At 35.1% G+C, this 17226-nt stretch overlaps 1 protein-coding gene across 5 annotated transcripts in view; it reads right to left on the bottom strand.

Annotated features, from left to right (window-relative positions):
- Window positions 1–498: 498 nt before the first annotated feature.
- LOC105222456 (putative mediator of RNA polymerase II transcription subunit 15) overlaps window positions 499–17226 on the bottom strand; it is a 41089-nt gene continuing 24361 nt past the window's right edge. For all 5 annotated transcript variants that reach the window (XM_049457527.1, XM_049457526.1, XM_049457529.1 and 2 more), the window contains exons 3-5: window positions 6305–6501; window positions 3006–3402; window positions 499–1492 (exon numbers count right to left, since the gene is read on the bottom strand). In XM_049457527.1, coding sequence (XP_049313484.1) covers window positions 1094–1492; window positions 3006–3402; window positions 6305–6501 — 993 coding nt within the window. In that variant the 3' untranslated portion in view covers window positions 499–1093. The remainder of the gene's footprint in view (window positions 1493–3005; window positions 3403–6304; window positions 6502–17226) is intronic.

Here is a 17226-nt window from a genome sequence, read left to right on the forward strand (position 1 = left end):
ATAACTCATAAGCCGACTGTTGCGTTCTTCCACGCTTTGGAGCGGCTTCATCGTGTGCAGTCCGCTCGGCGGATTGTCGATTGAATTTCGAAGTGAAATGCCATGTTTCATCCATTGTCACATATCGACCCAAAAAACTTGAGTTTATTATGCCTGAATAGTTGCTCTGAATCATCAACTCGTCGTTGCTCATATTCGAGAATGATACACCTTCAATTGCTATCTTTAGAGTGCTTACTATTGCATACAATTAAAATATATGGTCCTTAAAAATAATTGTTGGGTTTTATTTATGTTTCCACTGGTAACAGCCTCTTTTTGGGCGTCCACTGCATTCCCATCTTCGGTACTCATTTCATCACGCCTAAACTTACCAAGCCTGGAACGTTGATTTTCCTGGAGCAGTATTGTCGAACCACTATGAAATAGATTACTAGATTATTGAGGACTCCAACCTCGTAAATTTTTTTTTTTTTTTTGTTAATTAAAACTACTAACTTTTGTAAAAGTATATATTTATTCAGTTTTATTGCTCGTTTTCTTATTTATATATTATTATTTATTTACAATTACTTTTCATAAAAAAAGCATTCGTTTATTTTTAGCATTCGTATTTACTAGTACGATTACAATTGGTACACAGTGTTTGTTTTCTAATTTTTTTTTATATATAATATTATATTTATGTAATTTCATATAACGGTGTATTGTGCGCTACCAACAATACAGTTTGAGTTAAAAAATATTACAATAATTATGAATTTTCGTTGTCGCTTTCTTATGGCAAGGCAAAAATTAATAAAATAATGGAACACAAAAGGGACATTGATCATGTGGTAACAGCTAAAATTTAGTTAATCTTCATTGGGCGCCTCAAATGCAGCGCACAATGACAGGCAGTTGGCAGAGTTTACAAAATGCAACAAAAAATATTGCAATTCGGTTATATAACAGTAAATTTATATTTCAAAGTAACTGATGATTTGTAAATTTGAAGTAATTTTTTGTTTTTTGTTGGTGTAAATGCGTTTGAAAATTTTTTTCTTCAAATTAATTTGTATTTTTGTTGCTGTAATGTTGCTATATTACACGTTCACCTGCTCTTCGCACTCGAGATGGCGTTCGCCTGTTGACCTCCAGTTGTGTTTATTTTCGTGGTTGTTGCTGTTGTTGTAATTGGTAGCTGCGCTTGTGCTTTGCTGGAATCGAGGAGGGACTTGGCTTTCAACAGCGGCTGATCTTTTTCATGCGCCCACTTGGCTTGTGTGGCAGCTGTGTTGGCAGCTAAAGGTGTTGCTGCGACTGCGCTAACGGTATTTTGCCGTGTTGATGCTGCGCTGTGTGGTTGCGCTTCGTTTGCTGCCTTTTCAACTGGCCGAAAGGCGTTTGGTGCCGCAATTTGTGGCAACTGTTGTGTGCGTATCAACTGTTCTTGATTGAATGCGTTTGTGTAAGGTTTTTCGATGGGTAGTGCCAATGCAGAGAGTGGATACTGTAATGAAAAGGTAATGAGTGGTGTGAGTAGATGAAGCGATGCTGGATATAAAACTATAAAAGTTGGTGTCTAAAGAATTTTGAGGGGTTAAATTCACTAGTGAAATTCAAAATATCAAATTTTATATTTGCAATATATTGAATGTACATATATGCATTTGAGATTATTCCCTAAAAATTTCAAGTTAATCAGTGTATTTGCAAAATTAGTCTAATCAGCTCTCAAATTTTTAAATTTTTTGAGATATCGATATGAAATTTTACGCATGCCCTTTTCTCCTAAAGAAACTGCTTATTTGCTTAAACCGCTGATATCAGACCACTATACCATAAGCTGCCATACAAACTAAAGGATCAAATACACGACCTTGTATGGAAAACTTTTTTATTTGATGGTATATCTTCTGGAAATTCAGCACCGATTATTATTCCAAGCAACTATAGAATCTCCAAAGAAATTGTTAAGATCGGACTACTATAGCATATAGCTGCCATATAAACGAACCGATCAAAGTCCAGTCCTCGCACGGAAAACTTTTTTATTTAACAAAATATCTTCACAAAATTTGTTACAAATTATTTAATAAGCAAACACCACATTTTCCGAAGAAATTGTTCAGATCGGACTACTATAGTATATAGCTGTCATATAAACTGAACGTTGAAAATCAAGTCCTTGTATGGACAACTTTTCTGTTTGACTAAATATCTCCACGAATTTTTTTACAAATTATTGCCCAAGTCAAGGCTACATTCTCCGAGGAAATTGTTCAGATCGGGCTGCTATAGTATATAGCTCTCATATAAACAGGCCGTTGAGAATAAAGTCCTTATATGGGAAACTTTTTTATTTGGCAAGATATTTCCACGAAATTTGGCATGAATTATTTTCTAAAGCAATGATGAAATCTCTGAAAAAATTGTTCAGATTGGAGTGCTATAGCGTATAGCTGCCATACTAACTGATCGGACAAAATCAAAATAAAGATTTTTTTTAAAGAATTTTGCTAAAATAAATGCACATATGAAGGTTATTATATCTTCGCTGCAACCGAAGTGAACATTTTTTCATGTTTTATGCCACTTCAAACAAAAAAATTTTCGAAAACCCCGTTTTCTGACTTGCTAGCGGATATAACCCCTTAAATGAGCAATGGAAGGAGTGAGTGTTAAAATGTGTGCGTGTGTGGTGATTTGGTTCATAAACAAAGAGTGTATTACAACAACGCTTTAAACTAACTTTTTCAAAATTAAAGGTTTCGTGTTAATTAAACTAATTAAAAAAAAAACATTTTAGCAAAAATCTTATTTTATAAAAATTTCTTCAAAAATGTTCAACAAAAATCACATAAAAATTTTTCTCCCTAACCTCAAACTCCTCACTATTTACTACTTACAAATAACACTACTACTACTACAACACAAAAAAAAAACATGACAAAAAAAAATAATCAATATTAAATATTACAATGTCGTAAATTGTTACTTTATTTATAATAATAGATTCTTACATAGTTTTGTGGCACGTATTTGACCTTCTCGTATGCCTTGTACTTTTTCGTTTTGGCATTATAGTATTTGCCATGCAATTTATTGTTCACGTCGAAGTAATTGCCGCCACCGTTATTGCGACTGGCTTGATTGTTGTTATTGTAGTTGTGATGTTGGTTATTGTAGTTGTTATTGCTGTTGTAGGTAGGCGCCACCACCGCTGTATACCGTATACCGACATTCGGTATATATTTCGCTGCCAAGCTACCGCCGCCCACATTCGTACTGCCCTGCTGGGTGAAGGCATTCTCGTTGGAGGGCAGCAAGAGGTTGCCATAGTAGTGCAGTGGCCTTTGACCGGCGTTGCCAGCATTATTGCCGGTTGTACGCGGTCGCGACGGTGGCGGTAAAATGTAGCTGAAAGATAGCAAAACGGTTTACAGTTAGAAATTATGCGCTGCTAAATTAAACTATAAAATTTTATGATAGTACAGAGGATAGTGGAAAATAACGGTATTTTTAAATAATGCTCTCTTTCTCAACATTTATTTACTTTACCAAAGGCGGAGGTGTATTTATTTGCTTACAATGGTCAGTGGTAAATGGCTTAGAGAATTTTGTATGATTTTAAAATGAATTTACTGAGTGGAAGACTGTCGAAAGTTAAAATACAGTTAAGCCAGTTATATTATATATTATTAATAAATAAGCTGCAACGTCTTAAATCATTTGCAATAATATAAATCATATATTGATAATTTATTAAAATTTATATTACTCCAAAATTTGAATTATAAGCAAGTGGTGGCATAAAAAGGGTTGCCACATTTATTTATATATTAAAGTAGATAAATTATAATAATTTTAAGCCAACTAAAGATAGTATTATTTATATGAAGTGTGTAAAAAAGGTATTGTTACCATCTGACTTCAAATATTTTCGAAAAAAATATATATTGTTGTGCTTTGGTTTCAAGAAACAGTTGTTTAGCTAATATTTTAGTGAATGACGTTCAATAAGGCTACAGCTAAAGCATATTCAAGAGCGGATCTCATTGGCATAAGGTGTACACTATGTAAAGTACCTACGATGGTACGTAATGTCATTTTTCACATATCACCCGTGGTCATAGCATTGCTGCACAGATTGCTATCAGACTCTGAGAAATCAGTTACATCAAAGTTCTCAGAGAGTATAATTTCAATCATTTCTGTCAACTCAGGCCACTGCGTCAAGAACCTTCTCCTTGTGGCATGTTTTCTGCGCACTTACCTACGAGCCATATGTGGTCAGGCTAGAGTATTTGAAATAGAGATGCAGCGAGCTTTTTTCACGGATAGATCGAAACTAAAGCGGAAGATTGACGTGGAAGTCTTCTATCTGCAGCCCTCAATCAACTCTCACTTAAGACTGGCAGACCACTTATTATCTTTTAAGAAGGAGTGGTAGCTATTAAGGTAGTAATACATAGATATACTTCAACGAAGTGCGGCTTCTTTTAGGGAGATATGCATTTACACCAATAGCAGGGCTGTTATATAGGCTTTGTGGTCGCTGACTTTGAGCTCAAAGCTATTAAAGAATGACCTCACTATCATTAGCTACTCAGATTTCCTTGGAAGCATGATCATAGCGGAATCGTTGAAAACATAAAGAGGAGTTTCCAAGCAAGAGCATACTGCCCAAATTCCGTCAAGATTCGAGAATGAAAAAAGCGTTCTGATTGGATCTATGGGCCTCGAGTCGATCTGCTGAAATACTTGCTTTTATCAAGGCTAAAAATTTTGATGGACTAAAATTGTCAATATTGCTTTTAAGAATATGAGAGGGAAGCATCTAAACACTGTCTTCTGCTCTTTTCAGCATCTGCCAAAACTAAGGTTGAAGCATCTTTGTTGCCAAACTTTCAGCGATTCCAGAGAATTTACTGGAATTGATATGGGTTAGGTTCGGTTAGATGGCTGATCTAGAGAGATCGCACGTGGTCTGCGATATATTCATAGTCCTTTGTGAGGCCATAGAAAAGAAGAACTCCTATGTTTGAACTTATAAATTTGAAACACGCTTAGTAGCCAATACAAAATTGCAAAGGGGCTTAATTTCCACTCTTGCCTATTCGGTGGGATGTCTAAAGGCATGCGCTCCCAATCTTGACCTCCCAAACGCGGGACAGTCAAGAAGGAAGTGTTGAGTTGTTTCCACCTCATCTTCTTCCATACAGCTTCTGCAGATGGCGTCTGGTAGGATTCCCAGCCTTACTGCCGTTGGCCCCCATTGGGCAATGGCCTGTTAAAATCACCACAATTAAGGAGAGGCTAGCCTTACTGAGGCCAGAAGAGATCACTAGATATTTTACGATCGATACAGGATACAGTAGCACCGATTCTACCGATAGCGGTTCTAGGGTACCTTTTCTTGATAGCTCATCAGCTTTACAATTTCCAGCGATTTCGCTGTGATCTGCCATCCATAACAGTCTTATCATAAAGACACTCGATGCTATTGATAGCGAGGTTAGGCATTCCTTGACCAACCAAGAATGCACCGTTAATGAGTTCAAAGTTAGTATTGTCGTCCTGCTATCTGAGTAGATGGTAACTTCTCTGAAGGATGCTGAATCCGAAGCAATAAATGTACTGGTAGCTTAATGCCTGAAACCTCGACTTGGAAGGCAATGCAATAGTCAGGAAATCTGAAACTGGAGTGGATAGAGAGCTCCTGACAGTAAAGCCTTCCCCCCAAGTTTTGACTCATCCGTAAACAAGCTCACTGCCCCTCTCCTCCAATGGCTTCTTCCCACCCACAACACTCTCGGCCGTATATGGGCAAAGAAGAAGCCGCTAGAGTTTGGTTTAGTGACTCCATGATCCAAGGGATCCGGTATGAAGTTAAGTGAGTGAGGATTTTCGAGTGGTCAGACACGTGTTCTTTTAGAAACCCAGATTCTCTGAGCCTGATAGCAACTTTCGCAACCATACACCTTCCGACGGGGTTTACGGGCACTATGTGCCTGATGGCGTTAAGTGCCGTTAAGTGCCTTAGTGCACCACACATACTGATGATGGAATTGATATAAAAAATTTAAAATATCTTTGCACTTTCATACTGCTTGGTAACATAAAAAACAATAATAATTGTACATTATTTCACCAGCATTGCCATTATTATGCTTTATTTCAAAACACTCAAAAAAACAAAACATGTATATAAAACAATATTTCATCAAGTCGACACAATTAATATTGTCACTTTATAGCGGTAATAAACATTAATCATTTAAACGAGTTCGTGCCTTAAGTCTTTTGTAATAACACTTACGTGTATGGATTCGGGTTCGGTATATCATTGCTTTGATCCTCCCAGACGGGCGCGGGCTCACGGAACGGCGGCAGCGGACGTACCGTTGTACGTGGTGTTAGCGGCACAATGGGACCCTTGTTCGTATTGAAATCGACACGTATCGCCGAGCAAATTGAAATGAGGCACGTGACCAGCGCGTATGTGGATTGTGTGAACTGCAAGATAAGATGTGCAATTCGAGATTTAATTAGAAATGAGTGTGAAGTTGTTGCTAAAAGTGTGGAAAATCTGTGTAGTTGTATATTTTTTATTATAATTAGTTAATACAGGAAAATAATTAATATTATTCATATATAAATAATTATTACTTAAACAACAAATATTTAAATGTTAGAAAATGTCCAACACTTTGCATATTGAAAAGAATTTAATTCGAATCAATAATTTGTACCCTAGCTCAATTTGAAAAAAAAAAGTTATGATTTAAGTGTACTTGGACAGGTACATCAGTCTCAATAACTACGGAATGCGAACGGGTAAGAGCTCCTTCGGCTTCTTGTGGTTCAATACTGGATACCAGCTGAATCATCTGTTCAAAAGAAGGTGAGATGCTAATGAATGTCCAACCTTTTCCATACAAATACACCCCGGATTAGACAGCCAGATGTTAGAGCGGAAATAAAAATCAAACACCTAAGTAAATTTGTGGTTCAGTTTTTACCGATAGCTGACATCCAACCCCAGAAGTTTTTCGTCTAGCAGTGGATTATACATAAGAGTCAATCTGAGCGATGTACAAAATTTTATTCGAAATGAATACCTACAAATATGCCCTATAACGATTCGGCCATTGATAACAGCACGCGCAGTTTCTATTAGTATTGACGACGTTGCTCGGACCAAAGACTATTGCTTTTAAGCCACTTCTGGTTATATTTCACCTTATGTGCTGGAGCAGAATTTTATTGAAAGATCCAATGCTCACCATGGAAGAGAGTCACGCCTGTAATATCCTACTGATATACTTTTGCCTCAGTTTAACCCATATTTCATAGAAGTAAGGAGATGTAAGACCTTTACAGTCTCATGGCTATTGACCGCGTGCCACTGAGGAAGCCTATGTTCAACTTAATTTCAACAATTGAGCGTCTAGTGGAAATTTTTTAATTCACAGGCACAGTAGAAAATGTTGGCGTTCCAGTGATACAAAGAAGTGGTCCTGGTGTCGAGAATATTGCTGCCACTAGCGCATCAATTGTGGAAGACCCAAATCAGTCCCTCACTTCGTGATGATCAAGACCGGTACGTTGCTGTGAATGGGAATCGCTACAGCTCATATGTACTTGTATATGTACAAAAATTCTCAGCTTCCGCTATCAGATATAAACAATATATAACCATTTTATAACGAAAACTCAAATTTTGTTTCAATATGAGGCTTCTATTATATCGTTTTCCCTTCGCTTATAAGTTTATGAAAAGTGATTTTAACTTATTTTGAATTTTAGGTGATGAAATATAAATCATTAAAATTAAAAAACTTCCGTTTCCACTAAAAACTTATGTCAACAGTTTATTAGCAACGTCTGAGCATTACTTAAAATATTTTTGAACACCACAAATTTAGTTAATATTCTGTGCACACAACACACACACACATACCAGCAAAAGTGCAAAATTACCCAGCGACACAGTTGAATGGCGCTCGGATTGCAACCAGCCATGGGTATAAATTAGCACTGCCACAAAGGCGTAGCGAAGTGTTGACGCCCTGCTGTTGCAATTATTTTACACTTAATTTACGTTACAACAAAAAACAACATATAACATATTTATGGATTGTCAACTCTCGAATTAAATTGTATAAACAAATGAATTACGACCAGAAGACAGGAGATGAAGTCAAGCGCGGCTTATTAGCATAAGCTGATATGAGTAAGTGCTAATGCGTCTAAGTGCACAATGTGCTTAAATGAGCGCACAAACAATTATGACATCACTGATGCATCACATTGCAACAACAACAACAACAACAAGTGTGCGTATTTGTCATTTGTGACAATTGTGGCGGTTGTGTTGCATAATCGCAGTGAAAAGTCTGTCATAGAAAATGTTTGTGATTTTTGTAAATTGCGCTAAATAATTGCTGCTCAACAGCTGTGACAGCTGACAGTCGATAGTCACACATGCGGCATTTGATGTCAAGTTCAGCGTGTTGGGCATTGATTGGTGTACGTGAGTGTGTTTGAGAACCGCCTTTGGCGCGAAGCATCACGCATAGCTGACACTTCTCTGGCTTTAAATGAATTTCTATGCTTTTGAGTGTGTATGTGTGTTATCGCATACTCGATAGTGCTATCTTTGCACATTCCAACTTTGCATCAGAAACAGTTTTCGTTTCTTTTTTTTTTGTTTTTTTTTTTTTTGCTTCTCTCAATCAATTAACGCTGCGCTCTAAAAGGCACTTTTAATTGGCAAACATTTCTAATTCATTGAGCGTCATGTACTGCATACCTGCAGTCAATTTTTTCCAAACACACACATACAAACAATATTATTTTTCTTCTTGATACTCCGTTAAATAGCGAAAAATTAATTAAGTTGAACAGCGGGAGCTTGAAAAAAGTGTCAATTCGATGAATGTGTTGCGGAATGCTTCGCGGTCATTGAAAGTCGACTTGCTGGTGGCACGTACGCGCTGTTTACAGCTAAACATATGCTTATATGTTGCCTTTTTTTCTTTATTTTCTTTATAGTCACGCGTTGTAATGCATAAATTTGTAAAAGCTCAGTTTTTTCAACATTTTATTTAACATTTATTTTTTCATATTCTAATGGAGGAATGTCGTCAAGTTTTCTTGAGAAGTTGTGGAATAATTAGCTGCTTACAAGATAAATTAAGCGGTAGAAATAATAATTAAATGTCGACGAGAGGAAATTTACTTCCCTTTTTCGTAGTGGTGAATATTTATTATAGAAACTTAAAACATGTTTTCTTTTGTTGCAAATTAATTTAAATGCTACTCAACGAAGTTTCTTGAAAAATAAGGTGAAGATTGAATATCATAGAATCTTTTTGAAGTTAAAGCTATATTTTTAATAATTTGGTTATGTATGTGTAGGTATTAAAAAAACAATAAAAAAATATTTTAATTTGTTTAACAAAACCATAAACATTTAAAATTTTCTTCGAGAAATTTTTGGAAGAAAAATTATTATAAAATTTTTCAGATTTATTTAAGTTAAAAAATTAGATTTTCATTATAAGGTTATTAAAAATAAAGTAAACAAAAGCTTATTATAAAGTTTATACGATTTTAATTTTAATTCAAGAAATTTTTTAATCAAAAAAATCGCAACCCTACTTATAAATGTACGAATTTGCGAAAACAACACTCTACAGGAATTATTACATTTTTTAAGCATCCAAAGTCGTAATGATAATTTTACTAACCATCCACTTAATTCATATAATCAACACATTTACGTGAATTAAATTAATAATTTCACTAAATTTCAATTTTAGCCTTAAACATTGTGATTAAATACGCCACGCGCAGTAAATTATTTATAGATATTTAATAACATAATCATTTTCAACATTATCGACACCTGCTGCGCGGCACAGCACAAGTAGTCATCAAAATAAACTTATTTTTTTTATCTTTTCTTCCACTACTCATTCACTTTTATTTAACTGTGCGGTAACATGCAACACTGGCTTCGCGGCCAAGGCTGCCATTTTAAGCTTGACGCGCACATAAATACACACACACATACATACGAGGTACAAGTGCTGCACATACTTGGAATGGCGATTCATCACCGGCATGCATATTTATGTGCCTGTAAATGCTTACATTTGGTTGTAAATATATGTACATAAATACAAATATATGTCTATAAATATATTCATATATTTACACATATCTAAAAAACCTTGAGCGTATGTATGAGTGTAACTACAGATAAAATTGACACTATAATCACTGGCATGATGGTACGAGAATCTCTATGTGCTCAAATTTACATACACACATACACATGAGTGTATATACACTTGTGTGTAAAATAACATTTTTCAGTGTTAATGTGCAATTTACGTTAACAAATTACTTGTATAAATTACTATAAAAGCAGTTTGGCGCATAAATTATGTTTTACAATGAGCGCTCTTGCATATATACACACATACATATACATACATTCATATACCTATATAATTTACATATAAAAGTAAATCTGAATTTGCATACAAATTATTTTCGCCAGCTGCTTGTGGGCGATATTTCGGATGACAGAGCCAACATTGTGAGCGGCAATGGCTTTGACTTGACAATGAATGTGCACTTAGGTGTAAAGTATATTATTGCTAAGTCATACATACATACATACATTAAAAGAAATATGTAAGCAAACGGAAATTAGGTGAAACAGTAAAAAGCATTTGTTTCAAGTACAAGTGTGATGTTTGAAACAAGCGCATTTTCCTCTTGTAAATCAGTCTCTCCTCTTTATTACTGAAAGCGTTAAAAAGATTGATTGATCTGCACTTAAAGGGTTATATACAGTTAGAAGGCCGAAAAAAAGAAAATTTTCCAGAATTATTTAAAATGCTAACTGTATAGAACCCCTTAAGGGGTAGCATTCCAAAAAATTGACTTTGAAGAGCACAGAATGGCTATTGCTAAGGTCGGTCAGTGGACACCGTCACTTCTCTAGATCATGGTTGCCAATGATCTTCTAAAAAAGTTTGAGGAAGTCAACGGCCGGGTGATTGCTTACGTGGACGACATAGCTCTCATTGATGGAGAGAAATTTCTGAATACCGAATACGAGCTAACTCAGGGTACCTCAACGTCGTATGTAACTGGGCTGCCTCTTCAGAAATCCTAGCAAAACCAAGTAGTTGTACACTAGACGATATAAACTACCAGAAGCGCATCTAACATTAATGGGAGCAACACATCTTTGGGCTGCTTACAGAGTTAAGTCCCTAGGGCTCACCCCAGACATAAAGATCACGTGAAAACCCAACTTAGAGAAAATAACTAGAAAAGCATCGGTTGCCCTGTACAGCAGAAGGAAAGCCATTGGCAAAATAAGCAGTATGGCATTGAAAGCATTGATGCATATAGCACCGGTAGATCTAGCCGCAAGGTGTATTACCGCGAAAGCTGCCCTTAGACTCAGTGGATCTTGATACTTAGAGGGTTGTGAGTCTGGACACACGGCATCAATGCACACTTTAACCTCATTCCAAAATATTTGCATTACCAAATCATCGAGCTCAGCCCTGGCTGTCGCTTCTCTGCTCATATACCTTCGAGGGAGGCATGGGAAGGAAGGATTCGCTGAAGAAGTAAACCTTTTTTACGAATGGATCAACGTTTACGGTCTGATAATAGAGCAGCGATATTAACCATGATTTCGCTGACTGTGCGCTCAAGACTAGTGAAAGATATCTAACCTCCGTATCTCTATCATCGAGCTATTTTTCGATCACATTAGTTTGGATGTTCGCCGCAGCGGTATTGTAGGAAACTGTAAGACTGATGAAGCTCAAGGACAGGTAATTCAGTCTCTATAACTGCGGAATGGAAACGGCTTGAAGCTCCATTGGCTTCTTGTGGTTCATTGCTGTACTGTAGCGCTTCAGACCAGCTCAGCAAGCGTTGTTTAACTACCAGCAGCTGTTCAGTCTCAAAGTCCTTCTGATCCAGGGTAAATTGCAAAAGGACTAGGGAACTAATCGCTCTCAGCAAGAACCACCTTTTAATGGTTATAGTTCTAACCGGACATTGTGCGAACGTTATTCAAGCTGTAACATTGCACATCTTACCGGATGCCAGCTGCATCAGGCTTTAATATGGACTTTAAAAAATTCGATAATACTATATATCTGATGACAATAATATGGAAAAAGTTAAAGAAACAATGCTTAAAAATCGTTGTGCTGGCATCAACGTGTAGAATAGGATCTCAACAACTTTTATTATGGATCGCCTCAAGACCTTTTGTTAAATGTTCTCGGTATGAAGCGTAACAGTGCTAAACTTGTGCCAAGCAAAGAGCCAAAACCGTGTCTTATAACAAATGTAAAAATAATTGGATTAAACATTGGCTGTCTATGTGATGGCTCGGTAGCTTATTTTGAAGGCGACAATTAAGATTTGTAAGTGAAAATGTAGTTTTTTTTTTGTCAGATCGAGTCGGATTAGATGAAATGGTATACTTCGAAACCTACCTCCGTCTCAGAAATACTTTCATGGTGTTGCAATTTCCATATCAGCGATGGTTTGATAACAAATATTTTCCAAATTATCCACTATATAGAAATCTCACGGTAAAGATTTAGAATATTAAAAGCATTACTTAAGATTTCACAAATAGACTTGAAGACTAATGTCCGGCTAATACTTGATAGAAACTTGTATGAAATTTTATTACAAACAAGCAATATTCTGACAGCTAACCAAACCATCTTGTCTACATTAACTTCTTAGCCATTTTCAAACATATTGTAAAAACTACTTGACTACTTGAGGGTTCACCTAATTAAACAACTAAAACCCATTATGGAAGTTGTTCCATAAATAAACCCGTCATAATTCTAAGAATATAAAAAATTGCTGAAATTTTCTTGATTTAATACACATTGTGCAACTACTTTAGTACAACTATAAATAATGGCAAGTATTACATTACATTAGGGTCATTCATAATTGTTGTAGAACGGTTTTAAAGCAGAATTTCTAAATTTCAACATAAGGACATTCTATTATGATCGAATAAATCATATAAAAAAATGTTACATATGAACGAAAACAATTATCACTTTATGTTACCATTGTGGGTAGCTTCAGTATATTGATGGCAGTCCGGTCTACATAAGCGAATCGAGGACATATTAGTATCGAAAAAACTAGTGAATTAGACATTTAGTTTTGAGATATCGATCTGAAATTTTGCACATGCTTTTTTCTTCTCAAGAAGCTACTTACTTGTCGAAATCGTCGATAACGGAACACTATAAGATATAGCGGCCGTATAAATTGAACGATCAAAACCAAGTTCTTATATGAAAAAATATTTATTTACAAAGATTTCTTCACGAAATTTAGCGTGAGTTGTTTTGAAAGGCAATGCTTTAATCTCCGAAGATAATGTTCAGATCGAACTACTATAGCATATAGCTGTCATAGACACTAAATGAGCAAAATCAAGGCTTTGTATGGAAAACTTTTTTATTTAACGAGTTATCTTCCAGAAATTTTGTATGGATATTTTTCGAACACAACACTAGAATCTCTGAACAAATTTTTTCGATCCGGGTACTATAGCATATAGCTGTCATACAAATTGAACGATGAAAATCAAGTTTTCATAATAAAAACTTTTTTATTTGTAAAGATTTCTTCATGAAATTTGGTACATTATTATTCAAGACCACGCTACAATCACTGAAAAAAAATTCCGATCGAACTACAGCATATAGCTGCCATACAAACTGATCGATCAAAATCAAGTTCTTTTATGGAAAACTTTTTCATGTTACAGACGAAGTTAACTTTATTATTTTTTTATTATCGATAGCAAAATCGATTCTAAAAAAACTGTTAATTACATACTTTATGAACCACCCTAACATCCATAATTGCGAATTTAAATACACAGTAGCACCTTTTAATCACTACAAACTCTCATGCATATCATTATATATATGTCTAAAACTTACACATTATCTGAAAACCAGCAACATCTTGCGGATCATTGTAGCGAGACCAGAACTCTTTCAAGCGCAACCGATTTATGGACGACTTAGAGTACAGAATAGCAAAACTGAAAGACTTTTGTCTGATGATTTTTTTATATTTATTTCTTCTTTTAGCTGGTGGGCAGCATGAACAATATAAACTTCATTATCATAGCAACAACCACACTATAAATTACAACAAAAGTGACAATAAATTAAAGCAAAATATAACAAGTTGAAATGTATTACAAAAGAGCCACAGAAGAATAGCTGGAATGCTGATTATATAATATGTATTTTGCTATAATTTATGCAAAACAACACCAACTATGGTGTAAATATAACTGTGTGCGTATATTTGTAGACCGATTTTAATTAAAATCATAAATGATGTACCCTTGATGGGCCTTGAGCGCTACAAAAGTGACAGCGGAAGTCGTAAAAATCTGCAGACTCTTGCCTTAAGTGTCAGAACTAGTGCTATTTTCCAAAAAGAAAAAAAAACAAAGAAAACAGAAACGCACAAGTTCATTTTGATTTATATTTATAACAACAATAATAAAACAAACAAAAAATTAAAAAAAAAAAACACAATAAAAAGTGTCATGCTAGGTTATGATAATAGATGTAGACCTGAAGTGCTTGTCATTAACTCAAACGTCGCAAAAGTGAAACTCCACTCTACTATTCTTGACAATGTTTATTCTAGCGAAACTTTGTGATTTTGCTATTGTTGTTCAGAAACGCGTCGGTGATGTCAGTCTCGAGGCAAAAATATGTTTGTCAAGTTATTCAAGCAAACATTTTGTGTAAAAAGTGCTTAATGAAATCAAAAGCATTCAATTAATTTGCCACAGCTTGGCGGGCACTTGAGTTGACAGCTGCCCTGGCAAGTGCTGCTACACGTTTGTCATTTCGTCGAGCGCAACAAATGCGGTAGCACGCTAACCAAGCTTGCAAAATGCATACGTGCCTTTGAGCCTGCGGAGAAATCGTTCGTTTGTTGGCTTATTTATAATGGCTTGTGGATTATTAAACAAGTATTTGCATTTTTACATCATTAGCAGATTTTTTTAAAAACAATCAATTCTTTTGCGTCAATCTTGAATAATATTTTCTATAAAGCAAATTTCTATATCTATATCTATATATATAAAAGAATGTTGTGTTAGTTACACTATTTATAACTCAAGAACGGCTGGACCGATTTGGCTGAAAATTGGTGGGGAGGTAGCTTAGAGCCAGAGTAAGGACATAGGATACCTTTTATCTCTTTATGTTAGAATCCAATACAACTCATAAATAGAAAAATTATATTTTAAATCATTAGCATTTGTTCAAAATTCATGTTTGTAAGAATCAATTGAATATATGCGTACAATTTTAAGCAGATTCGTCCTCAAAACTGATACAATTGCTATGTATTAGGAATAGAAGAAAAGAACTGCAACCAAATATGCAGTGTAATAGATTATAACTGGCTCAATAATCAGGCGCTGAGTACGTGCATCTCCAGCGTGCATTTTCCAGCCGCCCTTTTCGTCTTTCCACGCCTCAGAACCGCTTCATCATGTGCAGTATACTAGACTGACTGTCGATTGAACTCCAGTGGGAAATGATGGAGCTATGCTTCTATCACCGACGCAAAAATTCGGCTTTATTCCAATTAGAGAGCACTTAAACACTTCTCAGAATCAAATGTTCGTTGTTTTGGTTGTTTTTGTTGGAGGCACCTACTTTACTCATTTCGCCTGCTTTCAACATAGCAAATATCTTTTCAACGGTGGATTTCCCTGGTGCAGACCCCAAATTCAACAGTATTTTCCCAAAAAAGCAATGCTTTATTAACACACGAAATGCTTTATAATCCATTTTTTTGTAAACTAAAACAAGTTGCTTCACATTATAATGCTATATCTCATTAAATAATTATAATCCAACTAATAGAAATCATTAGATGGTAGTAGTAGTAGGAATCTATGTATCAGCCACAGTGAAGCGGGTACTCTAGTATTTTCTAGAAAGCAAATTTCTTATGTATCGTCGAAACTTAGAGGGATTTCAAGTTGATTTTTTAGAAAAGCTGTACTTTATGAAATCCCAAGTATACAATCAAGACCTAAGAGTGTAGAAAATATAATTATTGTAAATCAGGCAACGTCTCAAATAGCATATAGTAAATTTTAGTCCATATTTGGGACTATTTTACTGGCTTTGATCATTAAACGAAATCAAAAAAAGAAGTCGCTCTTCTGAAAGCATTCCAACAATTTGAAGGGATCTGAAATACCGTAAAATGCAACCATATGGCTGCCAAACTGTTTGCTTTTTATATTGAAAGATAATAATTTCGACTGAAGAATAGAAAATTAAATCTTCAACTGTTTAAAAGGATTTAGTTAACCCTTGGCCATATATAAGACTGATATCTTAACGCTCCTACAACAAAAATATGTTCAGAACTGAATAAAGGTCATATAGAGGTTAACCGTTAGATAAGTAACTTATAAACTCCAAATAGTAACATATTTTCGTCATTTTCAGGCTAAAAAGGATAACAATTGTATACATATGGAGAACTTTCGAAAACTGTAGCCTACATTTCGGCGTAGAGGCGAAAAACCCAATGCCGCGTCCAAATTGGTGTATGAAACTTCGTGTAAATAAGATTTGAGCCTTCAAGAGTATTAGAAAGATTCAAAAAAAGGATTTTTTTTGCTGAGAATTGCAATGAAATAAAAGTTGTTGCCTACATTTAGGCGCATATTCAAATATCATCCAAAACCCAATAACAACAACAAAAAATTATAATTTAGAAAAAAAAATATTGAGCTGGTTGAAATAAAAATATTTTGCTGCAGAAAATTGTTGCCTACATTTAGGCGCATTTTTTATTTTGGCATTTTTTATACAAAATAATTAAAATTAAGCGTTTAAAAAATAAAATCAAGAAATTATTTTTTAAGTAAGCTTAATTTTATTCACCGCCAATCACGAAATCGCTTTCAAAAACATAATTCCCTAACTGATCTCATTTTTTATAGCTCCACTCCAAAATAATCAAAAGCGCTTGTTTTTAATGAAATTTCGTCTTTTGTTTATATTTTTCGCAAACCCCGCGGCGCAACCAATTTTTATAGGCTTCAGCGTTCTTGACTCCAAATCTCAGTACACTCCCACACAC

Source organism: Bactrocera dorsalis, chromosome 5 (assembly GCF_023373825.1).
Source record: "Bactrocera dorsalis isolate Fly_Bdor chromosome 5, ASM2337382v1, whole genome shotgun sequence".
NCBI classification, from domain to species: Eukaryota; Metazoa; Arthropoda; class Insecta; order Diptera; family Tephritidae; genus Bactrocera; species Bactrocera dorsalis.